This window comes from Narcine bancroftii, chromosome 13 (genome assembly GCF_036971445.1).
Source record: "Narcine bancroftii isolate sNarBan1 chromosome 13, sNarBan1.hap1, whole genome shotgun sequence".
NCBI classification, from domain to species: domain Eukaryota; kingdom Metazoa; phylum Chordata; class Chondrichthyes; order Torpediniformes; family Narcinidae; genus Narcine; species Narcine bancroftii.
Genome location: NC_091481.1, coordinates 83,135,651 through 83,153,543, shown reverse-complemented (window position 1 = coordinate 83,153,543; position 17,893 = coordinate 83,135,651). Strand labels below are relative to the sequence as shown.

The 17,893-nt window shown below is 45.5% G+C and overlaps 1 protein-coding gene across 1 annotated transcript in view; it reads left to right on the top strand.

Annotated features, from left to right (window-relative positions):
- Positions 1-17,525, top strand: part of clptm1 (CLPTM1 regulator of GABA type A receptor forward trafficking) — a 42,351-nt gene extending 24,826 nt beyond the window's left edge. The window contains exons 9-14 of the mRNA XM_069909463.1: positions 1,955-2,048; positions 5,806-5,996; positions 9,882-9,977; positions 14,301-14,436; positions 16,376-16,543; positions 16,666-17,525. Of these exons, the coding sequence (XP_069765564.1) occupies positions 1,955-2,048; positions 5,806-5,996; positions 9,882-9,977; positions 14,301-14,436; positions 16,376-16,543; positions 16,666-16,832 (852 nt within the window). The 3' untranslated portion in view covers positions 16,833-17,525. The remainder of the gene's footprint in view (positions 1-1,954; positions 2,049-5,805; positions 5,997-9,881; positions 9,978-14,300; positions 14,437-16,375; positions 16,544-16,665) is intronic.
- The last annotated feature ends 368 nt before the right edge of the window (positions 17,526-17,893 follow it).

Genomic DNA, 17,893 nt, shown 5'->3' with positions numbered 1-17,893 from the left:
GATGATTGACTAGGTAATGCCACAGTACCTCAGTAAGAAATGCAGGGAGAAGTGTCTTAGGGATTATTGATGATTAACTTTATTGCTTTATATTTCGACATGCAGCCCTGTAACAGGCCCTATTGGCACACAAGACCACGCCGCTCAAATGCACCGATTAATCAATAAACCCCATATGTTTTTGGAGGGTGGGAGGAAGCCACGCAGACACGGAGAGAACGTTCAAACGCCTTAGTGCTGGATTCAAACAGAGTCTCAGACGCTGTAATATCGCGGCGCTAACCGTACCGCTCAGAAAATTTCAGGGTCCTGAAAGAAACCATTGGTTGATTGAATGTGGTCATACAGAGGTTTCTGTGTATACTTGGAGTTAAAGTTTTGTATTTCCTTTGTATCTTCGCTGTTGAATTGAATAACCGCCTCCTTCTCCACAAATGTCGATCATTTTTAAACATAGAAGTTTGAAGAGCCAAAAGGTCAAGTCTGGAGCACTGGGTGTAATTTAATGTCTCTGAAACAATTGGTCATTTGCACTGGATCACAGAGTTCATGAACAAGTTGAGCAAGTTAATGGCACCAACAATTTTGATGTCATATTTAAAATTTTTGTTTTTCTTAATTTAAATTTTTTAATTTAAATTTCCAAAAAAGAAACTTAAAAAATCTTCATGCCAACCCAGCCATCTCATTTGCCTGTGTTTGGCCCATATCCCAATGAGCCTTTCCTATCCATGTACCTGTATAAATGTTTTTAAACATTAAAATTGTACCCACCTCTACAGCTTCGTCTGGCCGTATGCTCCATACACCCACCATCCTCTGTCGGGATAAAAGGAGCCCCTCCGATCCCTTTTAAATATTTTCCCTTTCATTTAAATCTGTGGGTACAGGGACAGATGGGCTGAACAGCCTTGTGCCTGTGTAATTTTTAATCTTAGTAAGATTGACATTCCTGCCATATTTGTAATAGACATTATGAAGTCTCTGGTGATTTAAGATGTGTGCATAAACTTGGTTTTATTTTATTCACAAACAGTTTGGAGTGGAGCCATATTTCTCTCAGCCACCCCAGGTTGAAAGGCCGCCTAATGGAGCTCTTTAAAATTTTATGAAACAGTTTGATAAGATAAATGTTGAAATGTTCTCAAGTAGGAGAGATTAAAAGCATTGTTCATAAGTAGAACATCGCTGGAAAATTTGGGCTGTAATTTTTGTTGAAAACAAATTGAGATTGTACATATTATTAGTAATGAGGGCAATTTTATTTATTTTTTTTTTTTTCTTGAGGGCAATTTTATTGAGGCACACTTTTTAAAAATAGTTTGATGTTCTGATGTTGGAGATGGTTCAAAAGAGGTTCACTTGGTTAATTCCCTGAATGAAAGGGTTATATAGGGAGCGTTTGACGGCCCTGGCCTGTACTTGTTGGGATTTAGGAGAACGAGGGGCGAATCTCATTTAAACATTTCAAATGTTGCAAGGCATGGACAGAGTGGATGTAGAAAGGTTGTTTCCGTGTGAGAGAGTCTAGGACAAGAGGGCACAACTTCAGGATTGAAGGGCGTCAGCTTAAAACAGAGATGCGGAAGAATCTCTTTAGCTAGAGGGTGGTAAATCTGAGGAATGTGTTACCTCAGGCCAGGTTATTGAGTGGATTGAATACAGTGATTGATAGGTTCTTAATTAGCCAGGGCATCAAAGGTTACGGGGAGAAGGTCGGGCAGTGGGGCTGAGTGGGAAAATGGATCAGCTCATGGTTGAATGGTGGGGCAGACTTGATGGGCTGAATAGCCTATTTTGTCTTAGAACTTGTGCGTTATAAGCACATTTGTCAAATGGCCTCTCATATTTTCAAAGTACAGTCATTTTGGGTTGAATTCCAAAATTGCTTTTGTTTTAAAAAAAACCATGCAATGCCATTGTCGCCAAAAATAATTTTTATTGTTCCTAACAGGTTGCATTATTGGAAACCAACCCATACCTCCTGGCAGTGACTATTATCGTGTCAATTGTACACAGTGTGTTTGAATTCCTGGCCTTCAAAAATGGTGAGTGATCATTGGAAATAATTTTGCTCTTATTTTGGAATCTGTTTGTCAGTTTGTGTAAAGTGTAGTCAGCAATCTCCATGGTTATTTATTCAGCCAAGCAGAGAGCTGAAGCTCTGGTCCAATCGTTTCTTGTTTAACACAGTGCAGCACTCTGTGAACACTTATTGCTGTAGACATCTCTTGGTTGAACTATAATTAATAATGCATGTAAACAGACATCTCCACCTGTAAAGATATTCTCAAGCCTTCTTGATGAGTGGAAAAAGGCAAGATCTTCGTCTGGTCCAGCAGCATAGCATTAACATCAACTTCTCTGGCTTCTGCTAGCCTACGCTCTGCTCTCCAACCCCTTCCTTCTCCATTCACAGAGCCCCCCCTTCTCCCGCTTGCTGGTGTGCCCTCCTCCCTTATTATGCCTATTACCTCCTGTCTGTGGGCTTGTGCTCCTCCCCTGCCCCTCCCCCCACCCCACCATTTTGTTCAGGTACCTGCCTACATTTCGTCAAACTTTGATGAAGGGCTCAAGCCCAGAATGTTAGTTTTGTATCCCTTTCTTTGCTCTATAAAGTGTACTGTTTGTCCAGCTGAGTTTCTCCAGGATTGTGTTTTTACAACATCTTCAATGGCTCCTGGGCATCTCTGGCCCACAATTCCTCAATGGAGGAAAGGTACATGCCTCGAGAAGCTCGTTAAGCAATTTCTATGCCCTTGGTGCTCTGTGATGAGTAAGGGATTCCTTAAGGTGGGATTTGAGTTGGGGTGTTGTGAGTGAGTAAAGAGGTTTGGTAGGTCTCAAAAGCAAGGACTGAACACAGTTTTGGTTTTGGGGAGGATTTTATTGACAGAAAACAAGTGTGGAAAATGGTAACTGATGCAGCATATACACCTACCCACACCCACTCCCACTCCCACACAGACACCCACCCACACCCACTCCCACACAGACACCCACCCACTCCCACTCCCACACAGACACCCACCCACTCCCACTCCCACACAGACACCCACCCACTCCCACACAGACACCCACCCACTCCCGCTCCCACACAGATACCCACCCACTCCCACACCCACACAGACACCCACCCACTCCCACTCCCACACAGACACCCACCCACTCCCACTCCCACACAGACACCCACCCACTCCCACTCCCACACAGACACCCACCCACTCCCACACCCACACAGACACCCACCCACTCCCACTCCCACACAGACACCCACCCACTCCCACTCCCACACAGACACCCACCCACTCCCACTCCCACACAGACACCCACCCACTCCCACACCCACACAGACACCCACCCACTCCCACACCCACACAGACACCTACCCACTCCCACTCCCACACAGACACCCACCCACTCCCACTCCCACACAGACACCCACCCACTCCCACACCCACACAGACACCCACCCACACCCACACAGACACCCACCCACACCCACACAGGCACCCACCCACACTCACTCCCCCACCCACCCACACCCACTCCCACACAGACACCCACCCACACCCACACAGACACCCACCCACACCCACACAGACACCCACCCACACCCACACAGACACCCACCCACACCCACACAGACACCCACCCACACCCACACAGACACCCACCCACACCCACACAGACACCCACCCACACCCACACAGACACCCACCCACACCCACACAGACACCCACCCACACCCACACAGACACCCACCCACACCCACACAGACACCCACCCACACCCACACAGACACCCACCCACACCCACACAGACACCCACCCACACCCACACAGACACCCACCCACACCCACACAGACACCCACCCACACCCACACAGACACCCACCCACACCCACACAGACACCCACCCACACCCACACAGACACCCACCCACACCCACACAGGCATCCACCCACACTCACTCCCCCACCCACCCACAATCACTCCCCCACCCACCCACAATCACTCACACAAACCAACACACACCCACTCTTACTCACTCCATCCCTCATTCATTTACACACTCACACACCCCCTCGCTCACCCACCCACTCACCCACCCACCCCCTCGCTCACCCACCCCCTCGCTCACCCACCCCCTCGCTCACCCACCCCCTCGCTCACCCACCCCCTCGCTCACCCACCCCCTCGCTCACCCACCCCCTCGCTCCCCCACCCCCTCGCTCACCCCACCCCCTCGCTCACCCACCCCCACGCTCACCCACACCCCCACGCTCACCCACCCCCCCTCGCTCACCCACCCCCCCACGCTCACCCACCCCCCCACGCTCACCCACCCCCCCACGCTCACCCACCCCCCCACTCTCACCCACCCCCCCACTCTCACCCACCCCCCCACTCTCACCCACACCCCCACTCTCACCCACACCCCCACTCTCACCCACACCCCCACTCTCACCCACACCCCCACTCTCACCCACACCCCCACTCTCACCCACACCCCCACTCTCACCCACACCCCCACTCTCACCCACACCCCCACTCTCACCCACACCCCCACTCTCACCCACACCCCCACTCTCACCCACACCCCCACTCTCACCCACACACACTCACTCTCACCCACACACACTCACTCTCACCCACACACACTCACTCTCCCCCACACACACTCACTCTCCCCCACACACACACACTCTCCCCCACGCACACACACTCACTCTCCCCCACGCGCACACACTCACTCTCCCCCACGCGCACACACTCACTCTCCCCCACGCACACACACTCACTCTCCCCCACGCACACACACTCACTCTCCCCCACGCACACACACTCACTCTCCCCCACGCACACACACTCACTCTCCCCCACGCACACACACTCACTCTCCCCCACACACACACACACACTCACTCTCCCCCACACACACACACTCACTCTCCCCCACACACACACACTCACTCTCCCCCACACACACACACTCACTCTCCCCCACACACACTCACTCACACCCTCACTCTTTACTGCAGCAGTTGATGGGAATGTGGGGAGAATAGAGACCACCCTAACCCTAATGATGAACCTCCAGGAGCACCAAAAGGCCTGTCTCCACTACTAAAACATCACTTTATTTTCTTGTACTAACTGCAGCGGTGAATATTTAGTTAGTTATTGATTACCATTTGTTCTTCTTTTTCCTGTCTTGGCATTTGTGGTTAATAAGTGTTTGCAATTGTAATGAGTGTATCTTGTGTACCTGTTCCAGGGAAAATTAATGAAAGAGTAGAAATGCTCTGTGAGCTTTAGAGGCCACCAATGTCATTTGGAAAAGACATTGGGCAGCACGGTTAGCGTCTAGGTGGCGCGGTTCGCAAAGTGGTTAGCGCAATGCTATTACAGCACCAGCGATCGGGTTTGATTCTGGCACTATCTGTCAGGAGTTTGTACATCCTCCTTGTGACTGTGTGAGTTTTGTTCAGGGGCTCCAGTTTCCTCCCACCCTTCAAAATGAACCAGGGGTTGTAGGTTAATTGGCTATTTTGGCGGAAGGGCCTGTACGTCTAAAACTAATATGGAACAGAACAAGTTTGAAATAGAAACTAAATCTTGAATTTTAGACAAGTTTCCACAGATCTTGTGGGTGAACAGAGTTGATTCAAATAGATGGAATCTCGGTCTCATGAAGCCGAGAACTTGTATGGTGATATTAAAAAAAAACTCGGCATAGACTAGATGGGTCCAATGACTCACTGAGGTGTAAATTGATCATTCTGATTTTTTTTTTCTCCAGACATTCAGTTTTGGAACAGTCGTCAGTCTCTGGAGGGGCTGTCTGTACGTTCCGTGATATTTGGCGTCTTCCAGTCTGCCGTCGTCTTGCTCTACATCCTGGACAATGAGACTAACTTTGTGGTTCAGGTCAGCGTATTTATTGGCCTCTTGATTGATCTTTGGAAGATCACAAAAGTCATGGATGTGAAGGTAAGAATGTCCTTGTAAGAAGCAGTTTCTTTATCAATATCTTAGAGAAGTCATCAGTCTATGAACCTGGCATCTAATTCAGGCGATAGGAACAGATAATGATTCAAACTGGTTTGATTTCACATCCTAACATTTTGGGATGTGGGGGGCTATGTAATTTGAGACCTCCCGGTGTTGCAAGCTTGGAGACTAACATCCATTTATCGTAGTAAAACACGAAAGTCTGCAGACACAATGATTGAAGTAAAACCACAAGGCTGGAGAAACACAGCAGATCAAACAGTGCACTTTATGTAGCAAAGAAAAAGATAATTAACCGACGTTTTGGGCCTGAGTGTCAAGGTATGAAGAAAATATAGCCAGGAGCCTGAACAAAATGGTGGGGGATTGGGGCAGGGGAGGAGCACAGGCCTCCAGGCAGGAGGTAATAGGTGGACGAGGGAGGATACACTAGCAATCGGGAAGTGGAAATGACTCGGTGAATGGAGAGGGAAGGGGATGGACAGCTAGAGGAAAGGAGATAGAGGGATGGGGGAGATCGGGGAGTCGGCTAACCTAAACCAGAGAAGTCGATGTTCATGCCATCTGATTGGAGAGTGCCCAGATGTAAAATAATTTATTAAATTGTGTTAATTAATTAAATTTTAAGCCATTTATCATAAATGGCCATGCCTTTTGCTGGAACCTGGATGCAGTTGGATTCTATTTGAATAGCTGTCTCAAATTTTAAGATGGTGGGAATGAATGCTTCTTAGTTCTGCTTTAATCCCTGGGACAGGGAAGGCTGATCTGGCAGGACTAGATATTTAAAACTGAACGTTTTGCTAGAGGACGCTAGTTCTGCCGAAGAAAGATCAAAACAAGGGCCCACAAATACAAAATAAGTCACTATAAATCCAGAAGGAAATGGTTGCCACAGGTAGAACATTACTGCACAGAAAACAGACCCTTCTTGTCTGTTTGGAACTATGATTATGCCCTCCCACTGGCCCACTGGCCTGCACCCAGTCTGTAGTCCTCCATACCCCTCCCAAATACTTCTTAAACGTGAAAATTGAGCCCGCTTTCACCACTTCAGCTGGCAGCTCCTTCCAGCACACCCTGTGAAGAAATGCTCCCCTCAACCTTTCCTTTTCACCCACAGGACAAATGTATCAGTCGTGGAAAAGCATTTGTGGTGTGCACCATCCACGTGCCATGCACTGAACATGATGCCAAATTAAACTAAATCCCTGCTGTTTGTATATCATCTTTGTTCCTCTATTCCTGGCATACGCATGTGTCCATCTAGAAGTCTCTTAAATGCTACTGTTTCCTCTACTATCTCTGGCAGTCCGTTCCACCTCCGTGTTCATATAAAATAATCCTCTTGCCCCACACCTCTCCTTTAATCTTCTCCCCTCCTCTCCCACTCGATTTAATTGGTTTGGTTGTAATTGTTTGTCAGCCTGAAGCTTCTGGACATCAGTAGACTGAGTGGATCTTGTGTTTTTTTAGAAATGATGGACAGGTTGAATTATTGTGAGCTTTTAATATTTCTTGGAATAACACTGGACAACAAATGTTTCAAAAGTTTTGCTTCCCTATTTAAAAAAAAAGGAGGAATTATGAAAAGTCAACATCAAGCTGAACGCAAAGATAATTTCAGATTTGATGTATTGCATAGGAAGTTGCGGAAACATTATCAAATTTAGCATGAAGCGTACACTCGCCACAAATGTAACAATGTATTGCAGCTGTTGTGACATTGACGAGATATTTCTGCTGGATTGAACCTACCTGAAGATAATAAATGATATTCCATCCTGAGGTGATCCATTCTTCCACTCAGCCCCACTGCCCGGCCTTCTTTCTGTAACCTTTGATGCCTCTCCCTTTTAAATACACCCAATGACCTGGCCTCAACAGCCACCTGTGGCAGCAAATTCCACAGATTCACCACCTTCTGGCGAAAAGAAATGGGTCCGCATCTCTGATCTAAGTGGCCACCCTTCAACTCTGTCTTGTCTTAGGCAGATGGTTCTCAGCTGTTTTTTTTCCCCCACTCACATACTATCTTAATCCCTGACTAACCATGGAGATCCTCTGGCATAGGTGTTCTGATTAGAAGGGATTACTGTAAATATGCGTGTATAATGCATTTCGTGTATGATGTGACTCCCCTCGATTCGTGCTGCCGTCTCTCTCGCCCGCCCGATTCGCACTGCCGTCTCTCTCCCCCTCGCCCGCCCGATTCGCACTGCTGTAAATATAAGTGTATAATGTGACCCCCTACTTTGAGCTCAAATTTTGGTAGAAAAGTTTTTGCATTATACATGCATACTTAAGGTGGTATGTGAGTGACCAAAAAAAGTTGAGAACCATTGTTCTAGACTCTTCCACCATGGAGAATAAAAACCTTGATACATCTGCTCTGCCGTGCCTTTTAACATTCAAAATGTTTCTTTTTTTTTATTTATTTTAAATTTTTTATTTTTCACACCATAAATCACATTAGCCATGATATACACTATTTCTTTTTCACACATATACAGTGACTTTTTCTCCCCCCCCCCTCCCTCCTCCCAAGCCACCCCCCCACCCCCCCCTCTCATCCATTTTAGGTATACAATCTAGGTTGCATTAAGCCAGTCAGACAATGTTGTCATTCAACAAAAATACACCAGAAATTCTACTGAGTCCATTCTTTTCTTTCCTTCTCCTTCCATCAACTTAGGTAATGTTTGTCCCCGGTAGGTTTTCGCTATTGTATTTAATGTACGGCTCCCATACTTGTTCGAATATTTCAATATTATTTCTTAACCTATATGTTATTTTTTCTAATGGAATACATTTATTCATTTAAATTTAGTAGTTTCTTCCTTTTAATTTGGTTATGTATTCCATTAATATTTAAAGTCATATAGTTCAGCGTAGCCATTTTATATTTTGTTTATCTTCTCTTTCCGTTTTTCCATCATTACCTTTCCTCCTTTTCCATTTCTGTTTTCTTATTTTCATCTCTTTATAAGACAACATTCCTACAACATCCAACATTTTCCTTATTCTCCTATTTCTATCTTATTTATCCCCAATCTCCCCTTCCCCTCCTGAGTTGTCCTTTATCCCTTGTCGGACAACCACATCTCCCCTCTCCATTTGGATTTGCGAATCCACTCGCAAGCGTCAACTGATTTTGCAGTGACCGCTATTTCCCCCCACCCCGCCCCCCCAGAAAAGATTTCACTTTTCATATGTCACAAAGGTCACTCTTTTAATTCCCTCCTTATTCTCTCTATTCCATTACCTTCCCTTATTAATTCTTGTCTATACTATCTATATTTTCCTCTAAGTACAGATACATTCACGTATGCACATTGTCTCTATTCACTCTTATACCTCTTTACCCGCATACATATCAATCGTGATCATTTTTACTCTCATTACCCGTCAACATTCAAAATGTTTCAATGAGATTTCCACCCCCCGCCCCCATTCTTCTAAATTTCAATGAGTACGGGGCCAAGAGCCTTGTATGATAGCCCTTTCATTCCTGGAATCATCCTAGTGAACCTGCATCAGCACAGCCATTCCTTCATGTTGCCCTCCAAACTATTCTTGCATCCCACCCCCCCACCCCAATTCCTCTGCCACCAACCTGCACCCAGGGTAATTTACAGCAGACAATAACTCCACCAGTCCACGCGACTTTGGGGTGTGGGCGGGAGCCCATGTGGTCATCAGGAAACATCCTAACAGCAAGCTTAGGCCGCCGGAGCTGCAAGACAGCCCTATTTGTTGCACAGCTATTGACCACAGATGAAAAGTGCACAGTGAATACTTAATTTTTCAATTGCCTCACATCCTTTTGAAGTTATCATAGATGATACCACCCTTTGATTGCAGATTGACCGTGAAAATAAAGTGGCAGGAATCTTCCCACGCTTCACCTTGAAAGATAAGTCAACGTATGTTCAATCCTCGACAAAGAACTATGATGATGTGAGTATTAATCAAGGCTGTGATTATGTTCTACTTGAAGCTGTAGTTCAACAATGACTGAAAATCCACGGTAAAGTAAAGCTATTCATTTTCCTGGACATTCTGTTCTTGACTCTTACCTGGAATGTGCATTCTTGGTAGGACGCACAAACAGGTAATCCGAAGGAAGGCGCTGAGGTGGTGTGAAAGCGTTGAATTATTGAAATTAGTGAGCAAAATTGAATGTGGGCTGGTCCAGGGGAGAGGATTTGTATTGCCAAGGCTTCTGGGTGTGTGTGGGGTGGGGGGATGGTTGTGTGTGATGGTTTGCATTTGGGCGAGATGAGGACCAGTGGCCAATGTAGTAGTTCTGAGGATTTGCTCCAGAATTCTGTGGGTGGTGGTGAGAATCCAAGAAGGATGGAATCCATGGCTGTCAGAATTGGCATGCCTGTAGAAACCAGAGAGTAGTAGTATTCTTCCCGGAGGTTGGTGACCAGTGCAGTTCCGCAGCAGTCTGTTCTGGGACCCCTGCTTTTTTGTGATTTTGTTTTTATAAATGATCTCACCGAAGAAGCAGAAAGATGGGTCGGTAAGTTTGCGGGCAATACGAAGGTTGGCGGAGTTGTGGATAGTACTAAAGGTTGCCGTAGGTGAGAAAAAGGATAGAGGCAGGATACAGAGCTGGGTAGAGGAGTGGCAGATGGAGTTCAATCCGGATAAGTGTGAAGTGGGAAGGTCAAACCAGAAGGCTGAGTACAGGGTTAATGGTCAAATACTTATAAGCATGGAGGAACAGGGGGACCTTGGGTCTAAATCCGTGTATCTCTCAGTGTTGCTGTTTAAGTTGATCGGATAGTTAAGAAGGCCTCTGTGGGATGCTGGGCTTCATTAGTCAGAGGATTAAGTTCAAGAGCCGAGAGGTTATGTGCCAACTCTACAAATCTGTTCTGAGGATGGCCCAGGAGAGAGAAACGTGGACAGAACTAAAATAACAAGCAGGAGGTGGGGAGATTGACAGGAGAGAGAAACGTGGACAATACTAAAATAACAAGCAGGAGGTGGGGAGATTGAAGAGAAGTAAAGAGGGCCACAGTACAAAATCTAAGTACTAGGAAAATTTGAATTTTTAAAACAAAATATAGAAGAGAAGTGGGAAGGGGAAAGAGACCAAACATGAAGCTCAATTGCAAGTTCATTGTCATCTGATTGTACAACCTGACGAAACAGCATTCCTCGGTGCAAAAAATATGCAGTATGTATGGAGATATATAAAAATAAATATTGTTAAATTAATAGAGGAAACCTGGAGGGTTAGTATGAACAGTTCATCAGCCGTTCAGCAGTCTTGCTGCCCGTGGGCAGAAGCAGTTTCTCAGCCCAGTGGCTCCTGGCTCTGATTGGAACACAAAAGTTTGCAGACACTCTGAAGTGAAAACACAGCAAAATGCTGGAGGAACTTGGCTGCTCTCTCAGCGTATAGATATTTCGCTGTCATTCAGGCTTGAGCCTTTCGAGGAATAAGCGGAATGAGCCAAGAGCTAGAAATTTCAGAATTCAGACAGTGATGCTGGTGGGGGGGGTGGGGGGTAGAGTCCAGACCAACAAAGCGTGTTAATTGGATATGATAAGGGGAGAGATGAGAATTTATTATGTCTGTGCGAAAGGAGACAGGGAAAAGGGAGAGACATAGCTGTTGGGGGGGTTTAACGAAAGCCAGTTGATATTAATGCCATCGATTGGAGGATGCCCAGTCAGAAAGCAAGGTGTTGTTCCTTAGTCTGGCAGTGCCTGACACCATTGACAGGCATGTAAGCAAGGGAATGGGATGGAGGATTGAAATGAGGGGCCAATGGGAGATCCACACTATTGAGATGGGCAGAGCCGAGGTGCTCAACAAAGGGATCTGCCTGTCTGCGCCCAGTCTCTCCAATGTAGAGGAGACCACAACGGGAGCACCGGATGCAGTAGACGACCCCCGCAGACAGGCGGGGGTCTGTGTTGCTTCACTTGGAAGAATTGTTTGGGGGCCCGAATGGTGGTGAGGGAGGAGGGTGTGGGTGCAGGTGGAGCATTTCCGGTGGTCACGGTTGGGGGGGGGGGGGTTGGGTAGGTACCAAGGAGGAGAGGACTAGGAAGTCCTTCGGAGTACTGAGAGGAGAGGGGAATATGTGTCTAGTGGTGGGATCACATGGTAGGTGGCAGAAATGGCGGGGGAGGATGCATTGGATGCCGAGGCTGGTGGGGTGGTGTGTGTGAGGACAAGGGGAATCCTGTCTTTGTTGCGCGTGGGAGTGGAGAGGGCCAGGGCGGATGTACGGGTAATGGAGGAGGTGCGGGTGAGCAGCAAGTTAATGGTAGAAGAGGCAAAGCTATGTTGTTTGAATAAGGAGGACATCTCTGATACTCGCGTATTTCTTTCCCGATGGGGGTCTTCAATTATTCTGCAAGCCGTCTTTGGACATTGATTCCGGTTGGATCAAGTCAATGGAAGGGAGGGAGATCTCCTGTCTCCTGTGAAGATGTGGAAACTGAGGGGGGTTAAATAGCATCAGGGTTGAAAATGCAATGTCACAAACCTTAGACAATTGTCTGAAAATTAACAAAAATTACCAGAAAAAAAACCTAAACATAAGAAACTGGGAAAATTGAAAGTACTCATTATCCAGAATTTTTAATGTTATTAATCGTGAAGGTTCTAATAAACCTATTTAGATAATCTATTCCTCAAATTTTCACTTTTCCAGGAAACTTAGTGCAGGGGAAAAACTGATAAGATGGAGACATTTTCCTTGCCATCTCTCTGTCCCTCCTCTCTGCAACTTGAAACACAAAAGAAAAAAAGTATATAAATATAAAAATTACACTTTGGGGGTGAAAGTAGGGGCCTGTCTATGGAAAATGAAGCCAGTGGCAGGGGTGGCCAACCTCTCAAGAGCTGGCTTGGTGGCTGCCACGTTGTGTTTGATGAATGATAAAACGGATTTGACTTGCATCCATTTTGAGATGCGACCCGTTGGTCAGAACTGAATGTGGTCGTAAGTCGGGGGCTACCTGCATATGAATAGTTGTCCTGTGTATGCAAAGCTGCCACGGTGTTATGTCTGGATGTGCTCATGCATGTTTTGCACGGAGTGCGCTGTTTCATCGAGTTGTACTTGTACAACAGCATCGAGTCCACGCTGCTGAAGATCCAGCTGCGCTGGATGGGTCACGTCTCCAGAATGGAGGACCATCGCCTTCCCAAGATCGTGCTATATGGCGAGCTCTCCACTGGCCACCGTGACAGAGGTGCACCAAAGAAAAGGTACAAGGACTGCCTAAAGAAATCTCTTGGTGCCTGCCACATTGATCACCGCCAGTGGGCTGATAACTCCTCAAACCGTGCATCTTGGCGCCTCACAGTTTGGCGGGCAGCAACCTCCTTTGAAGAAGACCGCAGAGCCCACCTCACTGACAAAAGGCAAAGGAGGAAAAACCCAACACCCAACCCCAACCAACCAGTTTTCCCCTGCAACCGCTGCAATCGTGTCTGCCTGTCTCGCATCGGACTTGTCAGCCACAAACGAGCCTGCAGCTGACGTGGACTTTTTACCCCCTCCATAAATCTTCGTCCGCGAAGCCAAGCCAAAGAGAGACTTGTACAATCAGATGACAGTAAACTTGACTTGTTTACTAACTTTTCCAGTACCACCAGCAGGTCCTGGCCTTGAAAATTTAACTTAAGCTGCTTTCGGGTGCAATAGGGGATTCTCGGAGCGTGATATTATATCTACAGGAGAAGGGTTAGGTAGGTAAACCTCCTGGCCGGGTTCTCCACTTTCAGGTGGCCACCCGACAGCCGCATAGGAGTACAATAGGCTGCTTTACAGTCGGGTTTTGTGCCCACCTGAAAGTTTCCATCTCCATAGATGCTGCCTGGCCCATTGTGTGCTTCATGCACTTTCAGTTTCAATTTCAGTGTTTCACCATCTGATTTTCCAATAAGGAATTCTGGTAGATTTCTTACTTGGTGGCTGAAATGTGTAACTTGTGGTAAAACTGAGAGGAAGAGTGAAGACGAGAAAGGGCTCATTTGTGGTAAGAGTCTACAACCTGTGACCTCATTTACATGTACAGCAGTCTGATTTTTATTCATGAACGTTCAGTTATCCAGCATTTCCTTTAACAATTTTGCAATATTTCCTGCGTCTGTCGTAATCCAGGAGGTGGCAAGATGAAATTTCCATAATTTAAAAGAAATATTTTACATTTGGCGCCGTTGTCATTTAGTATTTAATGCAATGTTAACATGCACCAGTTGTTTGACAATGTTAATAGTGGATGTTTTAATATTCTTTTCAGATGGCATTTAAATACTTGTCCTGGATCCTGTTCCCATTGTTGGGCTGCTATGCTGTGTACAGCCTGTTGTATTTGGAGCACAAAAGCTGGTATTCCTGGGTATTGAGCATGCTCTATGGCTTCTTATTGACGTTTGGTGAGTATCCACGGTGTCAAAACTCGTGCACCAGTCTGCATGACTTGACATCTCGGGCTGGAACGCTCTGAGGGACATTGGCAGTTGACCACTCTGCAAGGGAGATGAACTTGCTCCATGAAATGATTTCAGTGGAATTTGAGTTACCCGGGTCAAAAAACATCATTTGTTTTGAATGAAGAAACTAAAACAAAGGGTTTTATGGAGAAAACTGCTACGATTTGCTAAAATTTCAGTGGTGTGGAAACTAAGGCCATGAATTGGATTACCGGGGTAAAATATCCTGATTATTGATGGGATACAGTAAGATGAATATTGCTCTCCAGTCTACAGTCTCACCACTGGACATAGTGTATTAAGATAATGTACCTAATTACACATAATGTGGATAAGCTTCAACTGTCTGCAATCAGTCTGCATGATATGGCATGAAATCTTGAAGATTAAAGCTCGCCATGGAGTTAGCATAGCAGACCAAATTAATGTGAAGAACAAGAAAGGAACCTGGAAGTCCTGGGAAGGGGTGGGGGTTAGGGTGGAATTGCAGAAGTACAAGAGCACTTTCTGAAAGAGATATTCTACTTTTACTTTGGCAACAGTATCAAGTGTAATTTTTCCACATTAAATGATACGTACAGCACAATAGCAGGCTCGATCGGCCCACTAGCAACGTGCTCCCCCAATGCACCCATCAACCAACAGCTCGGGTTTTGAAGGGGTGGGAGGAAACCCGAGCTCCCAGAGGAAGCCCACGCAGATGCGTGGGAGAATGTACAAACTCCTGTCAGTGGGGGGATCCTAACCAGGGTCGTTAACTGTAATGAATGAATTCCTATCCCCAGCCCAGCTTTATTTTGGATTTGTGAATAAAATCACCTCCTAGACTGACTTGCAGTGAACATGCCTTGGTGTGTGGTCTTATGCCCTTTTTCTCCGGGAGCAGAGAGCAATCGAGTAGTGGCTTCCGGGGGTGAAAGCGAGGGAGAGCAAATTATTGAGATACAGTACAATGCAGAGAGGCACTGAAATTCCGAAGCTGCAGGCCACACAGGTGTGTAAGATACAGCAACTGCAGTAGTGTAGATGGCCAGTGCTTCTGCTGGGTAGTGGAGGCATGGCAGAGTGGGGCTCCCTTAAAATGGCGAAGGAAAATGATTATCTAAATGACCATGAATTGCACTTCATCAGTGGTGGGGAAACTTGGCAACCTTTCCTGCCCAAGCATGTGGATGGACTTGGATCTGAGCCAGTGTCCAAGGAGTTGATGGACTCATTTTGTCCTGGTTAAAAGTGTGTAATGACTTACTGAATTGTGGAGATAACCGGGAAGTCAAGATTGCATGTGGAAACTCCAAAAAAAAATTGGATGTGCTAGAAATCTGAACTGTGTGTCTGACACTATGGGGATTGATTGGTGCCCCAATAAGTGTTTACAAATCCAAACTGAAGGTCCGCTTAGAAAAGGAATTGATCCATAAAGGTTAAAGAAAACCCGGTACAGTGCCAGCGACCCAGGCTGGGATCCGCCACTGTCAGGAGTTTGTACGTCCTCCTAGTGTCTGCATGAATTTCCTCCCACCCTCCAAAATGTTCGGGAGTTGCAGGTCAATTGGTACTTTCCAGTTGTGCGCTACGTGATTGGCGAACTAAACGCATTTCTTCACCTCTTTATTTTCTGCAATTTTTTTTGTGGTTTGATTGAGGCTCAAATCTCAGATAACAGGTTTTACTGTATAAAAGAAAACGCAGAAAATTCTCGGCAGCATCTATGGAGAGATAAACTGAGCTTTTGGGTAAACGGTCCTTCGTCATATCTGGGGAAAGTACATCTAACTAGTTGGGAGGTGTAAGCGGGTGGGGGGGGGGGTAACCAAGGGAATATCTGTGGCTGTTCATTGATTAGGATCTCATAAACGTCTGCTATGTTTCTTCCCTTCAGGGTTTATAACCATGACCCCACAACTATTCATTAATTATAAGCTGAAGTCGGTAGCTCATCTCCCATGGAGGATGCTAACGTACAAAGCACTAAATACTTTTATCGATGATCTCTTTGCATTCGTAATCAAAACACCAATGATGTACAGAATAGGATGTTTACGGGATGGTAAGTCCTTGCATAAAAATTCCATTGCCTCAATTTTAAAAAATAATGCCTAAAATATCGTGGCTTTTCAAATTGGTGACTGTGTGGGTTAATGTGCGTTTCTCCTTTGTTTTCCCCGACAGATGTGGTGTTTTTTATCTACCTGTACCAACGCTGGATCTATCGAGTAGACCCCACGCGAATGAATGAATTTGGGACAAGTGGAGAAGATATTGTCAAGGTATCAAAAGAAAGTAGTTCCCCGAAAGTTGAAACGGAGAAAGCAGAGGAAGAGAAAAAAAATGATTAAATGTAAATCTATCTTTGCATTGTCGAACCTTAATGTTTCACTGTAAAGGCAAAAGTGAGACCGTGGACTGTAATAATCTCACGATTTTGTATTAATATAATCCTGTTGAGGATGAGTGAAATTGGAGTCCAGGTTAATGTGCTGTACTGAATTTGTTCTGAAACATATCTGTATTTAAGTATAACTTTGTAATCTTTGTATTCCATTGTGGAATATTTGGTTCATTAAATTGCTAATAACGTTCAAATTGCAGCCATTTTGTTGTACAGGCAGCCTCTGAGGGGAATAATAACAGATTTTAGTAATAAAAATTCTATTCCATTCATCTGAAATTCTGATTCCTGTCTCGATAAATACACTAACGTTAATTTATTAACTGTGGAACTAATTTTGAAGCTCGCTCAATGTGAACTTGTTAGCCTCACCAGTGAATATTTGTTAATGGTTTAAAGCAATTGCATTTAAGAAAGTTTCTGAAAAAAGTGTTGATCTCAAGTCCGTATAGCAGCTGCTGAGACTGGCGTAGGTGGGTATTGCTGTGCAGGGTACCCGATGTGAATATGGCGTTTCTAATAATAGAATCCATTTTAAGAATGTTTGTGCAAATTACTCGCCCGGTGCTCAAACTTAATATCTACTTGTGTCTACATTGCAGCACCAAAATAAAAATAGATGTTAGTTGATTTAAAATCAGTTCCTGCCTCTGGTGCCTTCTTTCCCCCCATTTCTCCGACTCTTTCCCCCAGGCTGCAGTTTACATCAACACCACACACTTCCCTTTGGATGTACAGAAAGTCATATCCTGTTTAACTTCTGCTTTTAATACAGGCTCATGGCCGTCTGATTAAATGACACTGATTTTCAAATTCACATAAATGGGTTATATTTTTTTTTAAAAAAGATATGTGACAGGAAAATTTTAAGATGGCTTTCATGATTGGCAACCCAAAATTCATAAAAATACACCAATTTAAAAGTGGAGCACAGGGGCAAACAAAGGGGGGGGAATAAACTGTCCTTGTCCCAAACACAGAGGGTGTAGTACTTTGTGATTTCCTGTC